Genomic DNA, 27747 nt, shown 5'->3' on the forward strand with positions numbered 1-27747 from the left:
ATAAAGCAACCTTGGCTTACCTGATGATTATGGTAATATAGCGATCCGTTAGATAAAGCATATAGCAGAAAGGTCTAATTACCATTGGGGTTCAGGAATTATTTGACTGTATTCCTACATTCTTGAATTACATAATCAAAAGATCTTTAGAAGAGCTTCTCTGTATCTGGATTTAATTTTAAGCTTTTTTGGCATATGTATTCGTGTGGATGTTGACATTTTAATACAAACTTCAGTAGAGCTTTTAAGCACAAACAATCTCAATGAGATTTTGTTCTTTTAATTTTTATTTCAAAGCTTCAACTAACCTAGTTTAGATCTAGAAACTTTTGCTAGTAAGTTAATGTTGATAATGAGTATGAACTTTGTTTCAGTGTTTATATATTCACAGAAAGTGCAGCCAGTTAACAGCAAAAGAGTTTGATAGTACAGTCTATTATGTGTTCGGTGAACAAGTAATAGATAAACTAGCAAAAGCACAGTGAAGGTTTACTGATATAGCTGCATTGACCTTTTTTTTCTGCATGCACCTGCACGTTATGGATATAAATATATTTGATAGATATTATATTTTGATATTAGCAAGTCAAAAATCATGAATTATTTCCAAATTTTAGTATTTGTTAAACAAGTATTTTTAAAAAAAAAATTGTTAAAGAGAATTGTTACCATTTTCTGAGAGTGCTGTTGTGAAGAAAGTGTCTCATGTAAGAATAAATGGATGACTCTAGACACTTGTAAGTAGAGGATTTAAGACCTGTAGTAATTAACTTGACTCCATACCAGTCATCAGTCATCTAGCAGCTGTTTTAGCTAATTTTTTGTGATATTTATCTAACAGCAATTATCACAATACCGAGACAACTTGTAGGCAAACTGAACGGAATGAAATGATATAATGCGTTAGTCATGTAGGGCTCAGTTGAACACTTTAATAGCTAGAAAATTAAGACGTCTTTTCTTCATCAGATCACATTGATTTTGGCTGAAGTTTCAAACTAGTCATGTAGGCTCTTACGTATTTCTGTATCTGTGAGTATAGCTTCTACCATCTGAGGATTAAGCCCAGTACCTGCTAGAACTGTAACCTTCTTTTACCTGCTGTAACTCTGAGCATGCTCCTCAATACAATTAGCAAGACTATGTGGCAAAGATTTCTTACATTTTTGCATTGTTTCTTTTGAGATGTCCATTGTGCGATTTGCTGCAGGCTGTCATTTTTGTCTGCCATCCAATGTATGTTGGCAAGAAGGTTGTGTACTAGTCTTTGTGTCTGGTCGCAGAAAAAAATTCATGCATTTCAGCCAGACCATTTTGTTATTCCTTTAGAATTAAAAGCATATGAAACAGATGCAGCTTAATAAGTATTTTTTTTTTATAAATAACATTTAAATAACTTAGAACAATAAAGTTCAAATACAACTTAAAATAAAGTTTAATGCTGTAACAACAGAAAAAGCATGTATAAGGATGGAAAAACATTATTGAAAGCTGTATGCCCTAACAGGAATTATACAAAAGATAGGATATGTTACATAAAAAACCTTAATATGTCTGAATTTTTGCTTCATCGTTATATAAAATGTTAATTTGTGAAAAGTGAGATGAAGTACATTATTTATTCCTATTCTTATTTTACATACACTATTTGAAACATCTTTTAGAGCAGCATTAGGTATTTGTTTCATTAATAGATAGGAACATTTTGTAGTAGAGTAAACTTAATTTTTCCAAACTAGCTCTTTTATCTGAATACAACAATAAACATTTACAAGATTATATATTTTTTTCTGATCATATAGTTTATGTATAGGGTATCAGTTTCTTGGGGAAAGTATTTAAAATACTGCTCAGCCTCCACGTTTACTATTGACTTGATAATCTGACAACTCATTCCAGCAGCCTTAAAGTCTGACATATTTTACACATTATCATCTGCTTATTATTATTATAGCAGCCATATTTAAGAAGCAGATAGGTTTTTTTAAATAAAATATTATCAGATAATCAAGTCATGACTTATTCTTCAGGGTAAATTAATTTAAGAAACTACCCAGTTACAATGACTAAGATAATGATTGTACAACTCTTTAGAATTTTTTACAACTTTTAGTTAGTAAATCTGGTTTTGTGTATATTTTCAAATCTTTTTTCATGTAGTCTCTTAAAAATAAACATAAATGCGCAAGTCCAGCTTGTTCAGTTTCTCAGTAGTATTCCAGCCTCTCTTGATATCTTGTCAAATAGTCTTCTTAAAAATAATCTTCCTGCTGGAACTAGTTCTTTATAGATCATTTGTGATTAGGATATTGCCAGAGGAAGAAAGTGGGATGCTCTGTGTTCTTTCTTTGTTTTTTTACCTTTCATGGGGACCCCTTTGTGGTTTAATGTAACAAACATCTCCTTTCCTTTGTGTGTCCATTTTGCAGAAGCATATGTATTATAATGGTTTTCTTCAATCAGTTCTATGAAGTTGCAGTCCTCATTGCATACTTTCTGTTCAGAGTAAATAATAAAATAGAGTAAAATAAATACAAGTGGTTTGTTAAATACTTAGATTAGGGAAGATGTGAGAAGAATATGCATTATAAACCCCGCATATTATTAATATTTTTAGTAAATAAATTGGACATCTGAAATCTGAGGATTGCATATTTTAGCTTTGTCTGTCCCCCATTAGTTTTCCACATTTTTAAAAAAGTATGTAAGCTCTAATCACTGAATTTATTAAGTGGACATAGAAGCCTAGTATGGGATGTATGGGATAAGTACAGGATACCTTTTAATTTTTTAGGAATCTCTTTTATACAAACTATACAAATGCTACATCTAAAAATATGTATCTTTAGGACTGTACGTGATGATTGTACACACAAGAGAAGTTTGCATCAATACCTTTCCATAGAGTCTTCCTGACTTGTTCATTGCCAGAAAGTATTCACTCTCCACTCCTTTGATTGCCACTATTCCAACTGCCACTGTTCGGATTTCTAGAATACCTGCAAAGGCACACAGTAAGGGCTGTAAAATGGTTGTTTGTTCTCCAGTCAACTTAGAAGGTTTAGTTAAACTAATATACTGCAATACTTCTGTGTTTATTGAAAATCTGCAGCAATCATCCTTAAAAACCAGAAACATTACGTATTTATTCATGTGAAGAAGGGGTTAGACTTTAAAAATCATCTGTATGTGATCATATCTCACACAGCCACTTCAAAAATTGTACAGTGATAATTTTAAAGTAGGTACTGAAGTTGCAATGTTAGTATACGTAATTTTTCTATTTTCAAAGAATCAGTGTATCTTAGAATTTATCAGGCTCAGGGTTTCACTTGGAAGATTTATATACACAGCCATCAAGGTTCACAGAATTTGTGTAAAGCCTTTATTTTGAAGACTTGTGTATCAGTATCATCTCCTTGAAAGAGTGTAAACCTTAGAACTTGCGAGTGATAGAAAACAGACCACAATGTCTTAAATAAGATAAAGTATTTGCTTGACCTTTGTATGCTTTTAGGACTGATCAGAGCTGTAAAGATACGTGTATTTGAAAATCATTAAAAGCTGCTCTGAGAACTTATTTATTCAAAACCAGAAAACATTTAGAGTTATTTTTTATAAATTATTTTCATCTAGCTCATGTATATCTGCAATAGCTTTCTGGAGTCACTATGATACATTTAAGTTACCTGCAACACGAAAAATATTCTTAGGTTAATTAAAATAAAACAACTGAGCAAAGGCAGGAGGATGGCACAAGTTATTAAAAAACACCAGGTTGTTTTCAAGCTTAGATAGTATTGTTGTTGTTCTAAGCGATTGTTTGGAGTTAAACTTCTGAGTTTGAGCTGTTTTCTTCCATATTGAGTCACCCACAGAACTGCGTGCAGTAGCATCTGTACTGTCACTCGTTCTCCAAAATGGGGTCTTTCAAAGCCAGCCAACTCTAGGCAAATTCCAATAGCTAAGGATGTGGGAAAGAAGTGAGGCAGGGGGAGAGAGAGGCTTGTGTTACATTGTCACCTGAGAAAACATATTTTTTTCTCTTTCAAGTTTGTATTGACTCTTCACAGCCACCACACATAATAATTTTTCGTTAATTGGGTTTTTTTAGAAAGGCATGAAACATATATGTTATTTCTCCTTCCCTATGCTTTATTTATCTCCCGATGTCCTTTGCCTTCTTTACTGTACTATTTTGCTTTCTTCCTTCGTATTACTGATATATCAGTCCTAGCCTGTATTGCTTACTTTTTTATTCCTGTTTTCCCTACCAGTAGATCAGTTACCTCTTCCCGTGGTGTGTGCCCTGCTGGTTGTTCATCTCTGAACACTTACACTTCTGCACTTCTCTATAATGCTAAGCCAACTTTAAGCTTTTAGAATTCTTTGACAAGTTCCACTCTGCTGCAGGCCTAGCAGCAATTCTTACACAGGGTAATTTCTAACTGAAACTTACAAAAATTATATTAACTTTCATTTAAATTTCACTTTAGAAAAACCACAGTGAGGCTGAAAAACAGATGAACATCTGCATCTAGCCAAACAAAGAACATAACAGTGGAAGGGATCTCTGGGTCATCAAGTCCAGTGCTCTGCTAGCCTGGGAATTGCATCAGATAATTCTCTTTTCATAAACTTTGCCAATACTAAATTGGAGTTGTTATTTCTTTGCCCCCAGTGTTTCCGCCGAAGGCTGTTCCAGAGTTTGATTTATTTTAATGGCTAGAGACTCTGTAGTAATTTGCAATCTGCATTTTTTCAGCGACAGCTTATATCCATTTGTTCTTTTGCCTGTGCTGGCCATTAACTTAAGGAGAGGTTTTTTTAAAAAAAAACCTATGTTTGAGTTTTCTATTTATACAGACTTTAAAAAAATGAAAGATTCGAAGTGACTTTTTAAAACAAGTCATGCTAGTAGGAATTGAGAATTCCTTGAGTAAGCTGATGTTGGCTGAAGTTTCAGTAGTACGAAATACTACTACTTTTAAAAAGGAAATGCCAGAAGCTTTTGTCAAAGGCAATATTATTACTGTTCAGTTTTTTACATTATTTTTTTTCTTTTTTTTTCTGAAGTGGATGGTGACATTCATACTAACTTGTAGGAATTATTTTGGTTTTAAGTACTTGTTTTTCTGCTTTATTTTCAGTTGAGACATAAATGTCTTTCATGTGGAAACTTTACACTATCCATATACAATTTGGTACAGGATAGAAATTTGGGGTGTAAAAATATTTTTATAAGCCTCCTGTACAGGAGATTTGAATGGCAAAATAAAATTTTATCTATCAAAGTTATATTCTACTTATAATTTACAAGGGCACTGCATGTAATAGGTTTATTGTATTCAGATCTTTACATGGTTTTTCATCTTGTTTGTTAAAATCCCAGTGTGCATAAAAAGCAATGCATTTTAATTAAAGAGAGAATTTAAGATTCCTAAATTGTTATGCATAATCAGTACTATTTGCTATATTATTATGTGCTTTTCACAATTTTAAACAATTATTTACCCCCAGAATTAAAGCTAGCTCTCACATAAATAACATTTGACACCTTGACTCAGAGGTGATATGAAATCCAAAGAAAGTTTTACATCTTTGAATGGCACCTTTGTACAGATACTCTCTCTGTGCATCTCTCCATGAAGGGTAGTGAGGGAACACCACACAACCTCTCCAATAACTACATTTCATTAAAAATGTTGTAATATTAGCAATGTAAAGAGTGAGAAAAAAGACCATGAAGTGTTCAGTGGAAATAGAGCTTGTGTGTTATTGATTCTTTGCTCAGATCATGTCTATCAGAATTAAATGGCCCATCATAAACTGTACGTGCTCATTTTTCTGTTCCCAGTTCTAGATCATGTCTCATCTGTTGTGATGTGTCTTAACATATCCCTGAAGGAGAAACAAAGCATGAATTTTCCCTTTTCAGCAAAGCATTTGTGTGATTTAGGTCTCTGAGGCAGCATCTCACATGCACTTTTGTATTTGATGTGCAAGGAGGTTGTGCATCAGTAATTCAGGAATGTAGTGTTGCTGCAATTCATTGCATATTTTTTTCTTAAATTAAATAAATTATATAGGAAATGGAAACACGATTTTTAGGAAACTGGGAAAGTAAGATTTTACTGTGTAGTTAGAACTGTGATGGCTGATTTTAGCTGAGAATTTGGTTTATGATCTTTCTTTATATAGTCTTTTGTATGGAACTCACTTGTTTTTTACATGACATTGCAAAATGTCATGGACATATATGACCTTAAAATTTCTTCCTTTATGTACAGAAAGTACGGAAAGAGACAATTAAGGTTGAGAAGTCATACACTGAAAATTTTTTAGTTTATCAGGGTCAGCATTGCAGTTGTATCAGATGCTTAAATTTCGTATCCAATGTCAGAGGTCTCTCACAGACCAGGAAGAATGATTCTTGAGTAGTATTCAATTTAATACAGACAGAGATTTCAGTACTGTAACTGTTCTACAAGGTGCTTCTGAACTTACAAGATTTATAAGGTGACTAGCTTTTTCCTGCACACCTGTTATGTGCTGCATAATTCTCAAAGCACAAGTTGTTTGAAGAAGTAGTTAATGGAATCTGTAACACTTATAAATAACATCTAAACTACTTTTCTATTCTTTGCATGCTCAGCTTGATATATAAACACTCAACAGAAACTTTGAGGTTAAAGAGATACGTGGATAATAGAAATCACTGTCTCTTCCAATTATAATTTTATAACTTATATTTAAATATAAAAATGATCTATTATATTAGTATTATAGCACCAAAGCAGGAAATTCCTAAAGGATATGCCAAATAATAAAGTAATAAATCCGTAAAATAGAGAAAATAAGTTGTGTTTTTCCCTCTTTGTTTCATTTCCTTTCAGTATCTCTGTTAAGTCAAGATGTCACGTTATATTACACTACATGATATTATAGCCATATTGGTCTGTCTTTATTTTGTATGTGTTCCTGGTACACAATCACTGTAAGAGAAATTACATAATAGTAAATAGACAGTGGAATGTGTTGTTGCAGATAGGAACCTTATTCATTAGTAGGCGTCAAGAGGTAATAAAACTGTTTAACTAGAATTTTGGCCAACTACAGATATTTCCTGTTTCTTCTATATGTTCTGTAATCATCTGCTACTGGCGATTCTTGCCAACAGGATGTTGGGCTAAATTAAATTTGGATCTGAGCTGATATGATTATCCTTGTGCTCTTAGTGTATACGGTTTGTTATACAGTTGTGACTGTTGCATTCAGCCAGGTCTGTGAATGTCATCTTTTTAGTTAGTTTGGTTTTTAAAAAAAAAGCTCTTATTTTTTCTCCGCTCTTTCGTTTTGAAATTCTGCGTCATTGCAATGCCTTTAATAAGACTAGCCAGGAACAACATTTGGTGTACTGGAAAGTAACCCAATAATCTCATTTTTCCATAAATGCAGGAAGAGCTTTGCATCTGAGCAATTGACGGTATTAAATTCGACAACAAAACAATTATATACTCTGAAAATTAGCTTTATAAGAATGGTAACCTGAGTTAAGCAACTCTTCAAAGCTAAAGAGTGTCTTTTCTAGTATACCATTTTTGACTGCCTTCAAGACATGAACTGATTTAACATGTATTAGTTTCATTGCTCCTCTGCTGTGAACCTATGTGTAGCTGAGCTTCAGCGTTCATGCTAATTCTTGTTAGCTGATTAATTGGAAGGAGGCAAATCTCTATATCCATAGAAAAATGGTAATAGAAGTAAACCCACTATGTTCAGTTATGTTGGCCATTTTATACATAAGGGCAAAAATTCTATCCTCATTAAAGTAAATAGTAAGATTTCAGCTAACTCAGTAGAGCTGGGATTTCATCCCTAAGATAGTTCCTTCAGTGAGGCAGGAGATGTATAGTAAGCTAAAATTTTTTCAGAAAAAAAACCAACACAGGAATAGAGCAAAATGCTGAACAGGCACCCATGTGAGATTCGTCTGTGCCAGTTTCTAAGTGTTAGTTTATGTAGCACCAGACACTCCAGCGAAATGATAAAGAACTAAAATCTACAGTCAAAATTTCTACTAAAGAAAACCTCTTCTCCTCAGTCTAATAGTATACCATTCCCTGTCTTAAATTAGCAAGTCTTATGTGCTTCCATTTAAAGTAAAAGGTTATAATCCTGTCAATCTCTATTCATAAAAAGGTAAAAGTCACCAACAGAGTGGGAAATAGAAAATTCTTATATATATAGATTGCTTTTTTAAATACCCTCAGTTTAAAAATTAAAATGTAAACTATGTTTTTCAGTTACTTTATCTAAAGCATCCACATAAAAGTTCAGAAGAGGTTTAAGAGAAGACTTGAATATACCACAAAGTAACTGGGAAAGAAATCAGATTAGAGCCAGAAAGATAAAAAAAACTCTGAAAATGGGCATGCAAAATTGAAAACAACTGTAATTTCTATAGAATCAGCATGAAATTCCAAACAATTTTTTATGGTTGCATGGTCAGTGTAACAAATGTAGCTTAAAATTCTGTCCAGTGTACGTGAAAGACAGTCAGTGAGGTGGGCTATATTCTCTTTAGAAGAAGATGACAATGGATGCTGGCAGCAGTCTTTTTAACCACTTGGTGCAAAGTAAATAACAGACAGTTGGTACAGAATCCAGCAGAAAAAAAAACCCAAAACAAAACAAAGAAGCAAAACAACCCTTTAGGTTGACACAACAGTTTCAGTGGGTGAAATATATATCATTTTTTGGAGACAATTTACATAATAAATGAGGTGAGTTTCCTGGCATTCTGGTTTAGAATGACAGTTGCTCAGTACTTTACAAGTAGACACTTTTATGTCCAGACTTACTCCATGGCTGTGGCCTGGAAGTCAGGACAGTATGTCAGGCTGGAATTTTATGTAGAAAAATTAGCATTTACCTACATCATTGATACAAAATTGAGCATTCTCATGCGAGATAATTCTTTCCTGGCAAGTGGTATTTGATAATTTTGTTTTTAATCACCTGATATTAAGTATCTTTTTCTGATTTAATTAGTATTTTCACATTAACATTTTCATCTTTATTTGTTAAACTTTTTTGATTTTACAATGCAATAATACCGTGACATTTTATTTGTTTTAATAAATCTTTGCTTTTATTGCTACATAATCTGTTCACACATTATATTAAACTAATTTCTAACTGTATGCAGCCATAGCTGAATAGGCAGAGTTTCTTTGTGTTTGCCCGTGATATCCTCGAATAACAATATCCTATCTATAACAAAGTAGTGAGAGCCTTGTGATTTAGCAAAATTGTCTTTAATAATTTTGCAGCCAAGAGGCCGAAAGGGCAATTGCAATTCTTGCTTCTCAGAGCTGTAAGGAAACCAGTAAGTGCAGCACATTCCTGAAGAGCAGCAGGTGGTAACAACCTGTCCAATGGGTCTTTGCAAGTGAAGAAAGAGCAGAAACACTGAGCTAGGTATCTTTTCACACACTGGGGAACTGCCCAAATATGTTGGGTGATAAGATTGTTCAGGAAGAGTTCAGAAGAGGTTTTAAAGTACACATTGTGTTCAGTCCCTCATCAGCTGGCTCTTTTTCTGAACATTTCATATGTTGATGATACCCCTCAATATCTATCTCCTAGAGTTTCTGGTCACTGCTTCTCGATTTGTTAGTGTCAGAGTTTCTGTAGACATTAATTCAAAGAGAAATTTTGCCATCCATTATATTTTTCAGCAAGGGCAACAGCAATTTCTTCCCAGTATTTTTCTGTTCTGTCAGGTACCTATGTTATGAGAAAATGTTTAAGGGTAAGGTGGAAACGGCTAAGAACAGCTTCAATTAAGACTTCTGTAGTCTTCTAAATGCTGGAAAGAAGGGAAAAAAAAGAAAAGGAAAAGTATGTTTTTTAAGGAAAGAAAAGCAAAAGCAAACATCCAGAAGCAAGTTATGATTTTACATTCTTGTTATTTCTTATTTTTTTTAAATAGCTAACAGATACTATATCTAATGCTGATTTTAAAAATGAATCTAAATGTTTTACAATACCTAATTTTGTGTGGTATTTACAGCACTGTATTTCTTGTGGCCTCTCTGTGCACTGAAGTTGAAAAAAATAGTCTGTTGCTGATTTTTAGGGGAGGGAGGCTGACACTGACAGTTCAGCACTTGTGAGGAGCGTCATTGCAAAACACCCTTTCCTAGGCAGAATTGTCCTAAGATAAAGTCTGTGGAATCTCAAACAGAGAAAGAGGGGGCAGAAAAGACTTAAGAGGGAGAACAAGTCAAAACAAAATGAAACTTCTAAATTTCACTAACTGGTGTTTCTAATCAAATTTAGAGTACATATTTATGAATTCAAGTGACCTTTGCAGATGATTCAAGGCCAAGAAAAATGCTCTCGTCATTGCTTACAAGACAGTGTTTAATGGTATTTAGTGCAATTTGTTCTTTTGTTCTGAGATTTAATAAGTGAATATTTGTGCCTCTTAAAGCAAGAAAGTACAAATCATGATGGTCAATCATACAGTATTTTGGAACACTTTCATGGTGTTATTAGCATGTGCGTGCATTCCGTGAGCCAGCACAGTAAATACATTCATTAGCTGGGTTATTACACTCGAAATGTTTTTCCAGAGGAGTCTATCAGTATTTGTTTTCTGAAAGTAAATCAATACTTTCATTGGATAATTTTGTAAGTCACTGGTTTCGGGAAACGTTACCCCGTTCTATCTGTTTTTTAAAAATAATGTGTATATTGTGAAGTACTTGTTTGTGCTTAAGTTATTTTGATTCTTAATAATATTTTTAAATGGATGAGTCTTAAAGTTCATTTTTAGGTAGAGCAATCTGTGTGCTCATTTTCTCTCAAATATAAAATCTAATGGTAAAAACTTTACTGCAAATAAAGGGATTAAGTTATGATATATTGTAATATGATTTAATTCTTTTTTCGCCCTTTCCCATTATTAAATTTCAATTGATAGAATGTAGAATTTGCATTTGTATTTTGTACTTCCCTTTTCAAGAGAATGAAAGTTTCCCAGATGGTACCTCATAGAACTTACGTCCGTAAGTTTTGTAAGTAGAAATAGATATACAAGTATACGTTATAAGAATTTTCAAAGCAGAGATAAGATTGTCTCCACCCCGGGAATTTTCTGTCTATTGATATGATTTTAATCAACAGTTAATTATGGTAACAGAAAACAAGCTGTTACATACATTCCCTATCACTTTCTTTTTTCAACTAACATATAATTGCTTCTCCTTGCGGTACTCACAATTTGGATTCATGGCGTAAACACATACGAAATATGTTGCTATTTATGTCATGGGCCAATATGAAAGGCTGAAAAAGCTTCTATTTAGAGGCGTTGTGCTGTATCCCTGCATGCATTTGCTGTGCACGTGTAGACTATCTGAAGTGCTTTAGATATGAATATGACTGTAAAAATGATCTGCACATAAACAATGAATCTGTCAAGGATTTTCAGTAGAACAGTTGAAGCTACTGCTTCAGGGAGGTGCCAGACATCTGGATATCATGGACAAATATTCAAAGCACTCAAAACTCCTGGTTTGTCCCGTGTGTAATTTCCAAGCAGGAAAAACTGTAGTTGTCGGAGGAAGCAAGATTAGTGCTAGAGAGCTATTCCTTGAGACCTTGATGCGGCATATTGTTCATGCATCCTCAAGTAGCAGAATTTGCTTATAAGATTTAGTCTGCAGAACATATTTGGTTAAGCGTAAGTAGCTGATGTGTAATTAACTTCTTGCAATTCACTGGGCATAAAAACAGTAGGCATACTGTGTTAAAAACAGTCAACTAATTGCTAAACAGAAGTCCATCAAAGTATTTTTGTACTTTGTTGGATTTTCATTTATTGATAATTTTAAAGATTCCTTACTTGACATTACATTATCCATAAATTTCTCTACTGTTTGCCAGTCCTACAAACTGATTAATACATGCATTGCAAGATAGAATATAATAAACCATTGTCCTGGTGGTATTCAACAGTGGACAAATAAGTTAGTTATGGAATTTGAGCCATGTCAAGGTTTCTGAAAGAAAATGCTAAATTGATAACTGTGTGAAGAAAGTATAAAAAACGCAAGATGAGAACCAAACAGAAGAGAGAAGGTACAACAGGCAACTAAAATAACTGTTTAGTAATGCTGTTATTTTACTTACAAGGCCTGTTCTTTGCATGTGTACTTGGACTTGTGGGTGTTTACCTTTATGACAGAAAAGGACAGAGTAAGCTAAGTTCCACTTTAAGTCTGCGTTGTTCAAGGTGTTCACACAGTTTCACACGCATTGTCAAAGGTATCATCTGGCCTTCTGAATTTGTATTATTGGCACCACAGCATGAAAAGGAAAGTCTGGTTTGAACTTTCTGATCGATGTTTAGGAAATATACCTTACTATTTCCTTACTAAGCTACCACATTTGATCTGCAGTGGGAAATATTAAAAGCCATAACTTTTCTAGTTGCTTTTCAAAGTGAGTAAGTATAAAGCAGTGCTCATCCGTTTACAACACTCCGTAAAGCTTACCTCCACTAATTACTGTAGTGAGGATTTCAGTGACCATATTGCAATGAATTATTGCTGAAGAGAAATAGCTTAGAATTTCTGAATATTTTTCCTTATTGTACAACCTGTTTGGCCTCAATTTTGTATCAACTCTCTGCTAATGTGGGTGAGTTGTATAGGTTTGTAAATCAAATGTTTCATTCTAAATGGTAGTGTAATAAGAATTGGTTTAGGGTATTCTGACTCTAAATTGCCTTCTCTCTTTCTGTGTGTGTCTCTTTGGAATATTAGTGCTTTGGACCATTGTCTTTCCAATCTTTCTCTTGATTCTCTTTTGATCTTCAAAACCAAAATAGTGAAGTAGATCGTAAAACTATGGAACTTTTCAATTTAGAAGTCTGACTTGTGAATAGCAGTATATAGTAACAACTGAATAACAAGCTGCCCCAGGCAGTCCTTCACTTGTGTATTTCTCATTAAACTTAGAGCCCTTCACTTTGCTGATCTCCACTGTGCATTTCATGTAAATATTTTCTTGATCAGCCTCTTATACAGCAAATAGTCATTTCTCATTTTTGCAGGAAACTACATTTCTCTCCAATAAAAGTTGCCTTGGAGCTAAACATATGGTTATAATGAAAAATAATATTATTCTTTAGAATTAATAATGTCATGTAAAATCCAAGTCTTAATCCTCAGTCTGAAAAAGTACTCTCTTATTACACCATTAATAATTTACTGATATTAAAAATGTAAAAAAAGGGTGGAATGACTGTTTTCAAAATATAATTGTTTCCAAGCAGTAAGAAAATTAATGGTTTAATAGTTTAGAGATAAACTTGTACAGCACATACTTTCCCTACAGCTCAGAGGAAGGATATTTCTAGTATTTAAATCTTTCGGGCTAATTTCACTACGATAAATTGTCTTTTCAAGCTTTGCAGACTTTTAGAATCTAACTTCAAAATCGCAAAAGTAAATGTAGACTGCTGCTAATTAACCTTTTCAAAATAAATTATATATATCCATTTAGTGGTACAAAACTTCCCAAATACAGAGTTTCAGTACCTACGGCTATTTTGATTATCTGAAACTTGGAAAATCACACATAGGACCAGAGCCTCCCATCTCTCTAAATTGTTCTGTAATGCAAAAGTCTTTAAATATATTAATTTGTTCTTTGATATTTGTTACTATGCTATTTTGTGGTTTCATCTAGTAAAGAGCTGGTGTCTTGTTGTCTTGCATCAGCATCATCACTGATTACATTTCCTTCCGCCTTTCCTGGGTAAAATCAGTGATCATAGTTGACATAAAATTAGCCATGTCATTTCTATGCAAGATTTTTTCTTCTGTTTTTCTTAGGAAAACAGGAGTGTATACTCATATACCTTCTCAGCGTATAAGAAATTGAATGATTCATTATCTGAATCGTGTTCTGAATTGTGTTCCTCTTTTCTAACAAAAAGAGGAGTGCACATTCACATACCTTTTTGGTGTTTAAGAAATTGAATTATTCATTATCCTAATTGTGTTCTGAAGAACTTCAATTCCAGGTGCATCTCGTTTGCTATTATGGCTTATCACCTGTATAAGCTGGCTGCAGGCAGTTGCAAAGATGGAATAAATATAACATGGCACTGTGTGCTGGACTTATTCAGTTAAAGGCGGGAAAAATACATCTAAGACAAAACCTCTTCTTTTTTACATGAAGTGTTCCTTCACCCTCAAGGTCTGGCTGTTTTGTTCTGCATATTGTTCTGTCTCCAGCCATTCCTATGGCAGCTTTTCTGGTCCCTGAAACAGGCTTGACAAAAGAAATAGCAGAGCCATATTCTGGGGACAAACTGAGTCTCAGAACTGCCTTCCTGTTCTTTCAAGATAATTTAGAGTTATACATTGTTGACAAATATTACTAGGAGCTATTATTAAATGCTCACAGAATGACCATAATGGCCTTCTCGGTGCTGAAAACTGTATTATCAGTTTAAATATAAAGTAAAATGCATTTTTCGTAGTGAAAATGTTCCCAGATATAGGTAATAACTGAATTACTTAAAATAAGAAAATTCAGAAAGTGGACACATAAGAAAGAAGATAGCTGCAGTGTTCCAGAGCCTGAATATATACTTAGGGGCCTCTGGCATAGGAGCAAAGAGTTTTAAATGGTTTAAAATTTTGGACAGTAAAATTTTGTTTCACACAGTTAAGAGAGCACTTCATTCTCTTGTCTACTGCACTCTAAGTAGTTAAGTCAAATGTAGGGCAAGCACTACCCAACTGAATACATTTTAGTTCAATTTCCAAATCAGATCTGCTACTTGGTGCAGGAACAGCTGAAGCCAGACATCTAAATATATCAATTACAGCGTCTACAAGAACACAAGCAGGCAGTACATAATTCCTTTCAAGGTACAAAATGCAAGAAGCTGCTAAGAAAATCATACTAACCCCTTGCTGCACCAGAGAGTGGGGATTGATAGAAACCATCTGGCTCACTCTTTCTGCCTTCAAAACACTACTGGACATATATTTATACAATATAGTCTCTCAAATTGTTCTGGTTTGCTGCGACAAATAATTTAGATTTAGTTGAACTTTCAAAATCTATAGTAGACCAAACACTGAAATATAAACTAATAGATGGAGAAAATTTAAAAAAATCCTCAAAATCAAAACCAATCTAATAATTTAATTCAATTCTGATAAATAAATTGGGATTTTTGTATGTGGTGTTTCTCCTGTCTTGCTCAGTATAGGGATCAAAATATGTGTCAATTATCCAGGATTCTTTTTTTTTTTTAAATATCTTAATAATACCGTGTCTTAATTTTGCCTAATGTCATTAACTTACTTCTAGCCACACACTGGTTTTACTTATCTAAGATGAAAGCCTGATGAAAGGAAATTAATAGAATATTTGCCATTACACCCAGGCAGCACTTTGAAACCTCTATCTTTGTTTACATGATCAGATATTTATAAATGTGTAATCTTTAGTTATCTTCTAGTTTTACAATTCCGTATCAAAACTGAGAAAAACAGCAGCATCAGCAGCAGTGGAGAAAATTGTTCCTCTCATTCAGGACCAATTGCTATTACCAGAGCAAATATACTATGGGAGCTGTAGCCAAATTTCTCTCTTATTTTGTATTTATTTGTGTGATTTTTAATCTGCCTTTTTAAATTCAGCTGAATTATCCAATTTAAAAATCAGGGGGTTTTTTTTCAGTTTTGACCTAAAACGCTAGGATGTAGAGGAAATCAGGCATTAAGTGTTTGAGTTTGATGATACAAATATTCGTGCACACACTTAGTTTTGCCCATGGACGTAATATCAGGAAGTCAGTGAGAAAACTGTAGCAACTAGTGTCATGGAAACATTTTCTAGAGTCCACAGCCTTTCTGTGCTTTGCTTTTCTCCAGTGTTACGTAGAAATAGCGTCCTAGCTTTTTAGTGCAAGTTACTTTTACCCTAAAAGTAGAAAGAAGGACTCTAGAACTGAGGGCTGCACGCGTTCCAGTGTGTTCTGATAGAATAACATGATGTTGTCTTCTGAAGAGAAGTTACCAGTCATAGCTAAAATGTAAAAAGTCATGGAATAAAGATAACATTATGGAACAGTTAACCGAGCACAGGATTAGCCAAATTATAGGAAAAATTTCTTTAAAATCTTTAACAACTTTAACACATTTTTATTATGTGTTGTTGGTTTGTACACAACCCAGTTTCCCATTGTTTTTGTTCTAATTTTTATATCCAGATGTGTGAATCAGTGCAGTTATGTTTATTTCAATTAAATTGTCGTTGTTTATACCAGATAAAGATATATAGAAGGGACATAAAGGGAAACAATGAAGTTAGAAAGCTGCCTTGGGTTGTTAGGCACGGTTCCTTTGCGTTATCACCAATAACCCCACCTACAGGCTAGTTTAAAAGAAGGGTTTTCATAAGTATCTAATGCTGCCTAACTCCACCTTTAGTTACCGAAACAGTCTTAAAAACCTATCCCTTAGTGATTTAGAAGATCAAGTCTCTTTAAAAGACTCTTCAAACATTTTGGCAGAAATTGCCCTAAAGCAATTAAATCAAATTTTAAAACGTTAGTAAAATCGGTATGCCCTAACAGTAATCTCTTAATTAACCAGAGGAAGGTATTTAAAATGTGGTAGAAACTACTTCAATTTCTTTACCAACTAAGGAAAGTTTCTTGTGGCCCTGAACTGCAGAAGGAAGGATGCGAGCTCTCCTGTGCCTGTAAATGGCAGTAGTAAGTTTTCTCGGCTCTCAGAGCACACAGGTATTACTGTATCACTATATGGTGACTGTTTATAATAAAGTTACCTGTGAAAAGTCTGTTAAAGGATTTGATCTCTTAAATTGGGATCCGACCTGGCAGACATTATTATTACATTGGCAGAATTCCAAATTTCCATCTCTGACAATAATCAAACAACCTGTTTGATAGACTACAGTGCAGTGCACTGGTATAAGCATAAAGACGTACTTTTCTCTTGATCTTGAGACAATTGTAAGATTTCATACCACTCAAGCATTTGATAACAGCTTCAGCCAGGGGCCTTGGGAATGCTTCGCTTTTCAATTTCTCTGCCACAATTCGCATAATTCTTATTTTGTTTTTATATGTATTGGTGTCATGAAGTTTTGATAAGCTCCACATAAGCAATCTGTAGCAGAATATACGGACCCCTTTAAAATCTGGAAAACAGCTGGTCTATGATTTGTAGATGTTTGAAAACATGCATTTCAGCTAGTGGGCTTAAACAAGGGCCTTGTTCAAGCAGGGAAGAGTAAAATGTTTTCCGTAAGGAAGGAGAGTAACATGGTAGAGATTTCTTCCATACGTTCATAGGGCTAGGAGCTGGAGAAAAAGTACCAAAGTTGACTGAGAAGGTGATTGTTTTTTACCACACAAAATAAAACAAAGTGCATCTGCTGTTCTTAACTTGGTGGTTTTGTGCCACCTTAATTCCTCCATGACTATCAAGGTATTCTTGATTCATATGTGAATGCAAATGTTATACGGTAGAAAAATTTTTCAAAAATAGATTATATTTCTACTATTAAAGATACATTCAGTATAAATAATCAATTCAGTTTCTACTCAGTATAAAAATGTGGATCGGTGGTTTTAATATAGCTCCAAAAAACTTAGAATAAACTTCTATTTATATCTTTCATACAGAAATATAAATTTGCCTGTATATTTGAGAAGGAATAACTATTTTTCAAGTCAAATATCCTAAATTGGGTATATTCTGGTGTATTGTTCTCTTAAGCCTGTATCTTGACTAGAATAAATATAGATAGCAACATTACCCCTAGATGGGTGTTGGTAAGACACAGATAAGTCATTCTGACTTGAAATTCAGGAAGAGATCAATGGTGGAATAGGAAATTAATTTTTCTTTATGCCCAGTCTGTATTACCAATGTTATGAAGCTGTATCTTAAAGTAAAAGCGCATGGATTTGCAGAAGCAATAATTATTATTTGGCATCTTTTAAAATTAACTCCTCAAGCCATTGATAGGCATCAGTAACAAAACTCTTACTGATTTCAGCAGAGCCAGGCTTTTACAAATGCCATATATTTGTCTCTTTCCTAATATGGGTCTTTCAACTCTTGAGCAAATTTTTCCTAATGAATCACAGTGTTAGATAGCTTTTCCACTAGTCACTAACTTAACTCCTCCACAGCTGCGCAATATTTTTTACTTTCAACAGCAACTATTTAGACTATTAATGATAGTTCTCTATAGTTCACCAGTAAGTCAATACAAAGAGAACGGTCATATTTTGACTGTATGTTGAAAAGAGCTAATTCTGTACTTCTCAACAATTACTTTCTCATGTTGATTACATCTCTGTGTTGCTGAGAATGTATTTCAATCAAATACCATGCACACAGGGAAGGAAATATTTTTTTTCATGTAGAAATCTATGTTAATGAAATAAATATGGCACAGTCTGCACATCAGACTTTTTTGTGCAATACCACCTGTGAGGTAAATTGCAGCACATATGATTACAATAGATGATGTATATATAATTCTTTAGGGATCCACTAACAGAGGCTAGTTTGGGATGTGGCTGCCAGATAGCTGCTAAGGGGAAAACAGAGAAAGAAACCATCCCACTGTGATGGGTCTGGAGCTGGAAAAGAGTAAACTCATGAAACAGGAGCCGTAACTAGCAATTCTACTTTGCTAAGCTGAGTTCAACTGAAAGTACCCATAACTGCATTGCTGAAGTATGAACGAGAAGTCAATATAATCAGTTGTGATCAAAAATCTTCAATATTTACAGTGCTGTATACAGGCAGAAATATCCTGCATTTTCCTTCATTGCCTACAGTGGGGCTACAATACATTCTAGTTTTGGAATTCACGTTGTTAATTGTTTGGGAAAATAAGCATGATTACTTTCATGTGCAATTTGTACAAAACTAATGTTTGTTAAATATTCTCATATATGGATAAGTATACCCCAAACAAAATGGTATCACAGACAGAAAAAAGTGAAGAGCTAATGTGAAGAGGGAGAAAGGGAAAAAAGGCTTTTGTAATGGCAGTCATATATTTTAATTTATCCTTAGCAGGGAAAAAAAACTGTGTATCTTATGGATACAAGATGATCACTTGCAAGTGATTAGGAGAAAGTCAGGAAATATGGGTTCTATTATTTATTTTGTCTCACGCAGTTGCATAACAGTGGCTACTTGCACATTTTTGAAAATACCATCTGAAGTGATTTAGAAATGTAAGTACCATATATATGCTGTGGGGTTTAGACATAAGTTTTGCTTTTTGAAATGTAACTTGAAATGTCCCTTGAGTACTTGTCAGCACTTTTAGAAAATTGTCTCTGGGACAGAGACAGATCCTATCTGAAAAGGACAATGTACAGACAATACTGACTTGTGTTTAATAAATATTTTGTTATATAAGAAGAAAAAGTGGGATTAGTATTTAATTTTATTTTGACAAAGATAGGTATTTATAACATTCCAAATGTTAAACAGTTCTGAATGATTTCTCCATTAATTTCTCACAATAATTATGATAAATATATCTTCTATCACTAGATCATTTTCTGCTTAAATGATACAGCCATTGAAACTCATCACGTTCTCTTAAATATAGTTGGATCAGAGCTAGGCTGTTCACCGCCTTACTAAATTAGGGGGTTATGCCTCATATGTTATGAATCATCTGAAAAATTCTGCTTTTGGTCGAGTTCGGTCTAATGTTATTTTTATCATTTTGGTATAGACCGGTTTTGCTTCCAGTGCTCCTTCTGGATGAAAGTGCCGTTTCAGAAATTCTCATTAAATTATTCAGAACGTGCCCTAGAACAATATGATTAAAATAGATGGATTCAAATTCAAAACACTGGATTACTTAGCTAAAAAAATTAGCAGAGCATGATTTCCTTGAAAGATGTGGTAATAGTTTCCTAGAAAGATGTGGTAATCTTTTTTTTTTCCTTTAATTTTGCTGCATGACAGTTATGTTCAGTAATATAGACTGAATTTCCCAAGTCACATTCAGTTGCAGTCAGAAATGAAGGCATATTAAGTAATTTTAGTTTGGTATTTATAATCAAGTAGCCTGAGCACCAGTTTGCTGATTTGAACCTTCTGATTGAGATTGGTGTATGCTAATTTTAAAGAATCGTTTTATTAATACCTGTATTATTTTCACTGCTCAACTTAAGGGGAATTTAAAGGGACAGGTATAAGTCCCCAGTAAGGACTCTTGACATTTACTTTATAATTTGAGCAGACTCTCGTAAGGCTACTCTCAAAATTCATGTAACATTTTGTTTCCTTTGAACTAATAAATATTAACTACAAACTCCAATAACAATTCACCCAAATATACGGCTGTTACACTATTAGTAAGGTAGGAAACATGCCAGACTGTTTGTCTTTTACAGCCTTAATAAGAAAACTTCCTGACTGCTGACAGAGGTGCTCAGACGGACCGCTCAGCACTCAAACCCATGGTACCAGTGCTGTAGTGGTGGCAGGACAGAGGCTCAGAACACCTGTGTAATTGATTACATTATTAAGTGGGAGGAAGGAAGGCATAGCCAGCCCCTTGTAGCTGGCCAGCAGCGAGAGAGGAGGGTCCCTTACAGGCTCCATGTGCTTCCCACTCTGGTTTTCTCCACGTTTCTTGTGTTGTCTCTTACCTGATGAGGTAGGTGGTAGTATTTGTTTCCTGACTGGTCTTTTTGGAATCACAATTTGGACATAAGGTATCAGAAAGTTTCTTTCTTTTTTCTGACTTGTATACAGTGTTTTAGACCACTCTAAAGAAGAATTTGCTTGCCCTGGAAGTTTTGTACCTTTTTATTTGGTTTTAGTTTTCAGCCTTTGTTGGAAACACTGGCCAGGATCTCCATGCTCAATAAAAAACATAGAAGGTTCAGTTAGAAGAATTAATGGGGAGAATGGCTTTTTGTCACCAGTTAGTTTGAAATACCCTCTTGAAGCTGTATCCAATTTAGTTTTTGATTAGTAACAACACTGTAGGCAGAGTACTGTTTGAGTATTTGTTTTTCATATGTTGTCAGACATGGTCTGAGTACGTCGTGGAGATTTCATACTATGTTATTGCACAGTATTGCTAAGATGATGCTAAACTAATGCAAGCGACAGTGCCGTGTGGGGAATTTAATTGGTGATATTCTCACTTTGGGCACAGGTATTTGTCCCTGTCCTTATGTAAAGGTAGTATTACAGTTTTTTGCTGAAGCCTTGGAAGTGATATGGCTGTGATGACTTCAAGGCTTCTCAGGTGTAGCTTCCCCACATAAGCCAACATAAAGAACCCCTGCTGAGGAAGATCTTGTACTGGCCTTTCCCACAGCACAAATCTGTCCCTTATTGCAAGGTGGCCCTAACAAGCAAGTCTTGTTACTTGAGTCATTATGTGCTGGACTTACATAGCTAGTTCCCTAAATTCGTGTAAAGTCTCACCAATAAGCACTCAAGAACTGGATTTCTTTGTATCATCTTGCATATTATGTGCAGTCCCTGAGCTGCATAGGCTATACCAAAGGAAATAAATTAGCACGGTGGAATAAAAGTTGCTTTTGCTGGTGAAAGTTGCACTTTCCAATTGTACTGGTACTGGCTGCACTCTCTAGGATTCAGTTATCCTTTCTATTTTACTTCAGAGTTTCTTTCAGGGAGTACAACTCTTGTTTTCACAAGGTCTTTGCTGCAGAAGCTACACGAGCACCAGATGGAATCAGTCCATTCCCCACTATGTGCTCCCTTATTCCCTTGACTTAGCTAGATCCACGTTTTCTCCCAAATCTGTCTGCTTAGTGGCTACCTAGAGAGCCTCAACATTGCCACCCTTAGAGCTCCAAGGGCGAGTCTACCATCATAATGCAATGTTGTGCATGTGTTATGCAAGAGGCCATAAAGCTCTTGCAGTGAGCATTTCCACACGCCTGACAAGCATCTAAAATAGATGCCACTACATTGCTTACAGCTGTGCACACAAACAGCCCACAGAACTATGGCACCAGTTCACCTGAGCAGCTCTGGGACTTCAGCACAGATTCAACACATGCAACCTTTTCAAAATTTCATGTTGATTGTGATTATTTTTTTTTCCCCTAATATCTTCAGCTCTAGTTAATATGTATGTTCATCTATAAGAATTTGTCTTTAACAATCATAAAGGTCTCTAGTTACTTTTCTTTTCCTGCAAACGGTTACTTCCGATTGAAATATCAAATCCTGTTTGATATTTAAAGTTCATAATAAAATCTCATAAAATTAGCGCAGGTTATTAATGAAAATATGCTTCTTGTTAGCAGGTGAGGTTTTTTCTGTTTTGAGATACATTACCTTCTAGTTAGACAAATCTAAACATTCCAAGGTATCAAAATGGCCAAGGACAAGTCTGATCAGCTGCTTCTTATAGTCTATAGCACCTCCCAGTGTCTATTAACATGTTTAAAAGAAAGCAAGCCACCTTACCAGAAATGGAAGTAAGGCAAGGCATGAATGCTGTTAAAGGTTGAAGTACTAATGCTAGGAAGGTCCTTTGAAAAAAGCCATTGGTAATGAAGGTTTTCAAAAAGTGTTTTGATCGAAGTGATGGAGATGAGTGGTGTTTGTTACTCCCTATTGAAGTTATTGTGGTTATAAATGCTAGGAGATCGTCGTGTTTCCTGTGGTTTTGTTTATAGTTTTGCATTGATCTATCAATGTTCTGACTGTGCTTAATTGTGTAAGATTGCACACTGAAGAAAAATTTCAGTGTTTTTAACAGGATCTCCAGGCTTTTTAATCATTTCATCCTGTTTTTGAATTGTCAGATTCCCATTATAACTTTAAAAGAGCAAATGCTCAGTTGGAATACATTGACACAGCTTTGCTGATGTTAACTGGGATTTACCTGTCTGATTGTCTGACTCAGCCCATTTAGAATATTGTAGTTTTTTGTTGATAAACTGTGCAGGTACTATTCATATTGTAGGCAGTGTGTGAATACTGTAAAAAAAAAAAAAATTCCCATAAGATTTTAATCCTCATCTTGTTCTTTGTTTCAAAAGCTAAATAATAGTCAAGAGAGCGTATTGATTGCATTGGTATTTTTATTGCTTTTTTGGTGTGTTTTCATGAAGTTGTGGGCCACATCTGTGAATATCCACTTCCAACTTTTCAGCACCAATTGTTACAAAGAATTTTTTCCATTTGTATAAATGATGTCATGTGTTATGAAAGTTTTAAAGTGTGACAATTCAGTGCTATGATTGTTAACCTCTATTATGTTATTGCCATAGGAATTTTCACTGTTAACTTTTTTTAATAATGTTTCTAAATTACATACACCAGAAGGCTAACTTGACCTTTCTGTCAGCTCATATCCAGAATTAAAAATTAAAAATAAAGTCAAAGGTCAAAACAGACAATTGAAATACAGTTGCCAAATATAGTCATAGACAGTCAATTATGCAATGAAAGCAGTGTGCCACCCAAGAAGAGTAACAGCCTTCATTTCACTAAACTTATTCTGTTTTGATGAGGAAAGTGTTCCAAAATATACTGCTAGTTGATACATCTTGTAGTGTGGAACAGTCTATTTATATGCTTTAGGATGTCTTGGTCTTCCTGAGCTTTAAGGAAGATGGAGGGGAAAAGCAGCTTTGGTTTGTACTCCAGGATCCTAGAAATCTAAAAAAATCACTTTCATATACTCAAACAATACAGAAGGCTGGAAGCTGTGAAGGGAGGTATCTGGATTTTGGTTTTGTTTTGCAAGACGGACTGTATAAGGAATTAAATCTTCAACCGAATTCTATTTGCCTGTGTCCTTAAGATTCATCTGAGCTGTGTGTGTTTCTGTCCAGCTACTGACTTAAGTTACTTTAGTTAATATTCTATAATAAAAAATATTTAATATCTAGAACACTGACACACAATTATTTTGTAGGTTTGGAAGTTTTTTCACTAATAATTTTTAAAGATTTTACACAGAGGTGAATAATTCTTTTTCATAGAGGCACAGAGAGTTTGAAGAATTTTCCCAAAGTCTGTAAGCAAATTGCTTAAAAGTTTGGATTAGCCTCAACTCTCTAGAGTCTCAGGTCAGGGCCACTTCAGCACATTTTCTTCAGGATGAAGCAATAACACGCTTAATGATACAATACTGAATTTTTTGTACATTCAGAAATTGTAAACAATGGGGGGAAAAAAGCTGTGGGGGAGAAGGGGCTGCAATTTATCACTTTAAATGTATCCTGTAACTACTCCTGCAGTCAGCTGCTAAACTTGATTGATGGTTCCATAAAAATGCAACATGACTCATTTCTGATAAATCTCAATATTGAGAGATACAGAAAAACTGCCAAGTCACAGCTGAATTACAAAGGTGTATCAAGGTCAAATGAATCAGTTTAAGCATGATGTGTATAGATTCAGCTTAGATGTTTTTCACTGCTCGTACCCCATTTTTGAAGCACACACAGGCAGACGTAGCCCTGTTGGTGTACGTTGGCTTGTGCAACTGCTGCCTGTGCCTGAGCCCAGAGGTTTGGTTCACCCCTCACAGAGCTTATGCAATCGCTTTGTGCTCAGAGTGAGAAGAAAGTGAGTATAAACTGCTACCGTTCTGACTTTACACATATTTTTCAGCTGGTAAATACCACAGAATAGACAAGCTGATGATTCAGGAGGTAAATTGAGAAGTGATGAGCAGTTTTAATTATGTTTTGTGGCACCCCTGTCATACTGTGTCAGTTGAGCGCTGATCTGGGCATTGATACATGAGATCTGAAGAATCTTGCTGCGATGGCTCAAGACTTTACTCCCTCCTTTCTCCTCATTTTCCCCAAAGGGTACTCTTATTGAAAAAGTCAATAGAAGCTGTAACACGGGCATAGCTCAGCTGCTTCTGTTATCTGCATCTTTGCTAAAACCCATCTTCAGCAGCAGTTGATGGTGAAAAGCTGGGATTTGTGATCAGGTAAAGGCTAAGGGATAGGCATAGAGTCTCTTCTGCTGGTTGAAACTTGAAGGGTGGCATCTACCACCAGTGCTAGACAAAGAGCTTGAGAGGGAGCAGGGAAATCAGTTATGTTTAGATCTGATCAGTCACTCTAAGAGAGAAAGTCATCCTTGGTACTGTAGGCTAAGTTTTGAGAGGATACACATATATTGCCATGTGGATTAAATCTCTTTCTGTTATAATTGAAAAGATTAGCAGAATACTAATGTGAAGCAAAAGCACTTTCACATTAGTGAAGTTTTGTCTTCTCCTGACACCAATGTATTTGTTGAACCAACAACCTCTTGAAAAATCAAGGATACAGTTGTAAAGACAAACTTTCTGTTTGGTTGGAACACACATAACCCTTAACTGAATCTGGTGCATCAATACCTTCCTTGAAATACCTGATTTCCAGATACTGAATCTTCTTGCTCCTCTATGTAATGTGTATTTAAGCAACAGAAATAAAATTTATACGGGGCACAGCATACATAGTCCAATATTTGTTTGACCCTAAAAAGTACACATAAAATGCTATTGTAAATAATTTTTATTTCTAAGCAAGTTTGAATATTTAACCACTAAGATGCATATAAAGTGTATTTTGTCATCTGTTAGGGGTTAGGTTTGAACAAAACTGAGTTAAAGTTCATTTAATATCGCTGAAAACTATGACTTGTTGGATTTTTATTAAAATAGAAGTTGTTTTCCAAGACAAAAATTTTAATCAAGATTTCAGCCATTTCATGCCAAGATCTCAGTGGACTACCTTTTCTTTTTTTACTTTTTTTTTTGGTTGGCTTTGTCCACTGAAAAGAAGAGGAAATAGGCACTTTCTGGGTTTAGAGCACACATGGAATATGATAGGATCAGACATCTTAGGATTCAGGTTCCGGGAAGGCTTTTTTAGCAACTAAGAGACCCTTTGAAGTCTTTAAAATGAGATTCCAAAGGCAACAGAGCGTGGAAAGTCCTAAAGCATCATCCAGTCGTAGTTGTAAATCCTCTTGGATAGAGTCAAAATAAACTCTGTTTTTTGCTGCCTTTTTCTGAACAAAATAAAATAAAATCTGTGAAAATTAATAAACACAAACTGAAATGAAAGAAGGAGGAAGTGGTATTAAAGAGAGATTTATTTTCTATCCAAGATAAAGAGTTAACAAATTGCCATATTATCTCCAAGATTTGTTCAGTCACTCTCACTTTTTACAATCATGAATTCAAAAAGTCTGTTTTATGTGCCCACTTAGATTATTTTACATGAACAAGATACAAAATTTATTTTCTAATAAGAAGTATATAGTTTAGGCTTAGACCAGGTATAATAGGTTCTCTTGTCAAAGAGAAATTTTTTTATGAATAATGAGAGATTTTTCTGGGTGACCTCATCTCTTGGCTGCTTCTTAATTCTTGCTTTAGTTTTTCAGTGTGTGACTGTCAGTTCTCAGTCTGCCTTTTAGCTTTCACAATGAAAGCAAAGCTGTCAGGTGAAAAGTGATTTCCTCTGCTTAGTGGAGATCACTGTCCTCTGATTTGCTTAGTTTACTCTTGAGTTATCACCTTTATGTCCAGCGGAAGGCTCTACTGTTTTCTGAAATGTGCACAGAATAATATTCTTTCAGGTACCTAACAAACTCATCACTATCGTAAACAGGATTCAACAATTTGCTTTCGCTGAAACAGGACACGCATTTTTCTTGGACTAGGCAGTTAACTTCTAATGTGTTTTGAAACAAGTGAATGATAAATACAGACTAATTATAATTGGTGATCAAGTATTTAGTTCAATATTTAATTTTTTCATGGAATTTCAACCCACACGCATTTAATACAGTGGCTTTTGAATGAAAATCTTAGGAAAATTTAACACTTTCATTATTTTTGCTGTTACTGTCTTGGGGTGTATATATATTTAATTCTGTAACTCACTAGAGAAGTTTGAAATACAAAGACTAATTCCTTACTGTCTTGGCATTCTTACATTTATAGTCTCAACTGATGAGAGAAGCTCTGTGGATTTTGGCACTTGCCAAAGTTATGGTGAAGTTACCATTCTACAGATATTTCTCAGATTTCTCTTCATTCTATTCATGCTTCACAATTCATGGGCTGAAAACAAGTAATTGACTCTGTCTGCAAAACTGTCAATGCAGCTTCCTTTATGAAACTGAGTTATGATAGTTAAAAATATGATTTTTTTTTTCTTGTTTTCATTTTATTTGCACATGGTAGTGATTCAAAAGGGAAAAAGATTCCTTTTATTTATTATGTAAGTGGAAAATTAGGATAAAATAAGAAGATACTTCTGGACCAACACTTTTCATACCCATGGATTAATTTGGCTGCAACTGTTCTGGGATTCCACCCTGAGAAATAGGTCTGATTTAACTTTTACTAACTTTCAGAACTGGAAATCACAGAACAAGAGTATTTGAACACCCAGATTCATACATCTTTGTAATGGGTATGATTTTAAAATGATGCTTTTCAAAAACCCTGGATAAAAATAGCCTGTTTACTCTTCTAATGTTGAAAATTTTGCTTAGGGAAAGTATTGGTCCAGATGGGGATTTTAGGGGGGTTGTTTTGGTTTTTTTTCCCTCTCATATCATATTATTTTCTTTATGGTTATTTTAGTATAGAGCCATAAACACATCT

General features: G+C 34.5%; 1 protein-coding gene across 4 annotated transcripts in view; it reads right to left on the minus strand.

The window, feature by feature from the left end:
- Positions 1–770: 770 nt before the first annotated feature.
- FGF7 (fibroblast growth factor 7) overlaps positions 771–27747 on the minus strand; it is a 30489-nt gene continuing 3512 nt past the window's right edge. For 3 of the 4 annotated variants that reach the window (XM_054214492.1, XM_054214490.1, XM_054214489.1), the window contains exons 3-4: positions 2896–2999; positions 1480–2496 (exon numbers count right to left, since the gene is read on the minus strand). In XM_054214492.1, the coding sequence (XP_054070467.1) occupies positions 2302–2496; positions 2896–2999 (299 nt within the window). In that variant the 3' untranslated portion in view covers positions 1480–2301. Of the gene's footprint in view, positions 1324–1479; positions 2497–2895; positions 3000–27747 lie in introns of those variants that run through there. The other variant, XM_054214491.1, reaches the window with a different exon arrangement.

Source organism: Rissa tridactyla, chromosome 9 (assembly GCF_028500815.1).
Source record: "Rissa tridactyla isolate bRisTri1 chromosome 9, bRisTri1.patW.cur.20221130, whole genome shotgun sequence".
NCBI classification, from domain to species: domain Eukaryota; kingdom Metazoa; phylum Chordata; class Aves; order Charadriiformes; family Laridae; genus Rissa; species Rissa tridactyla.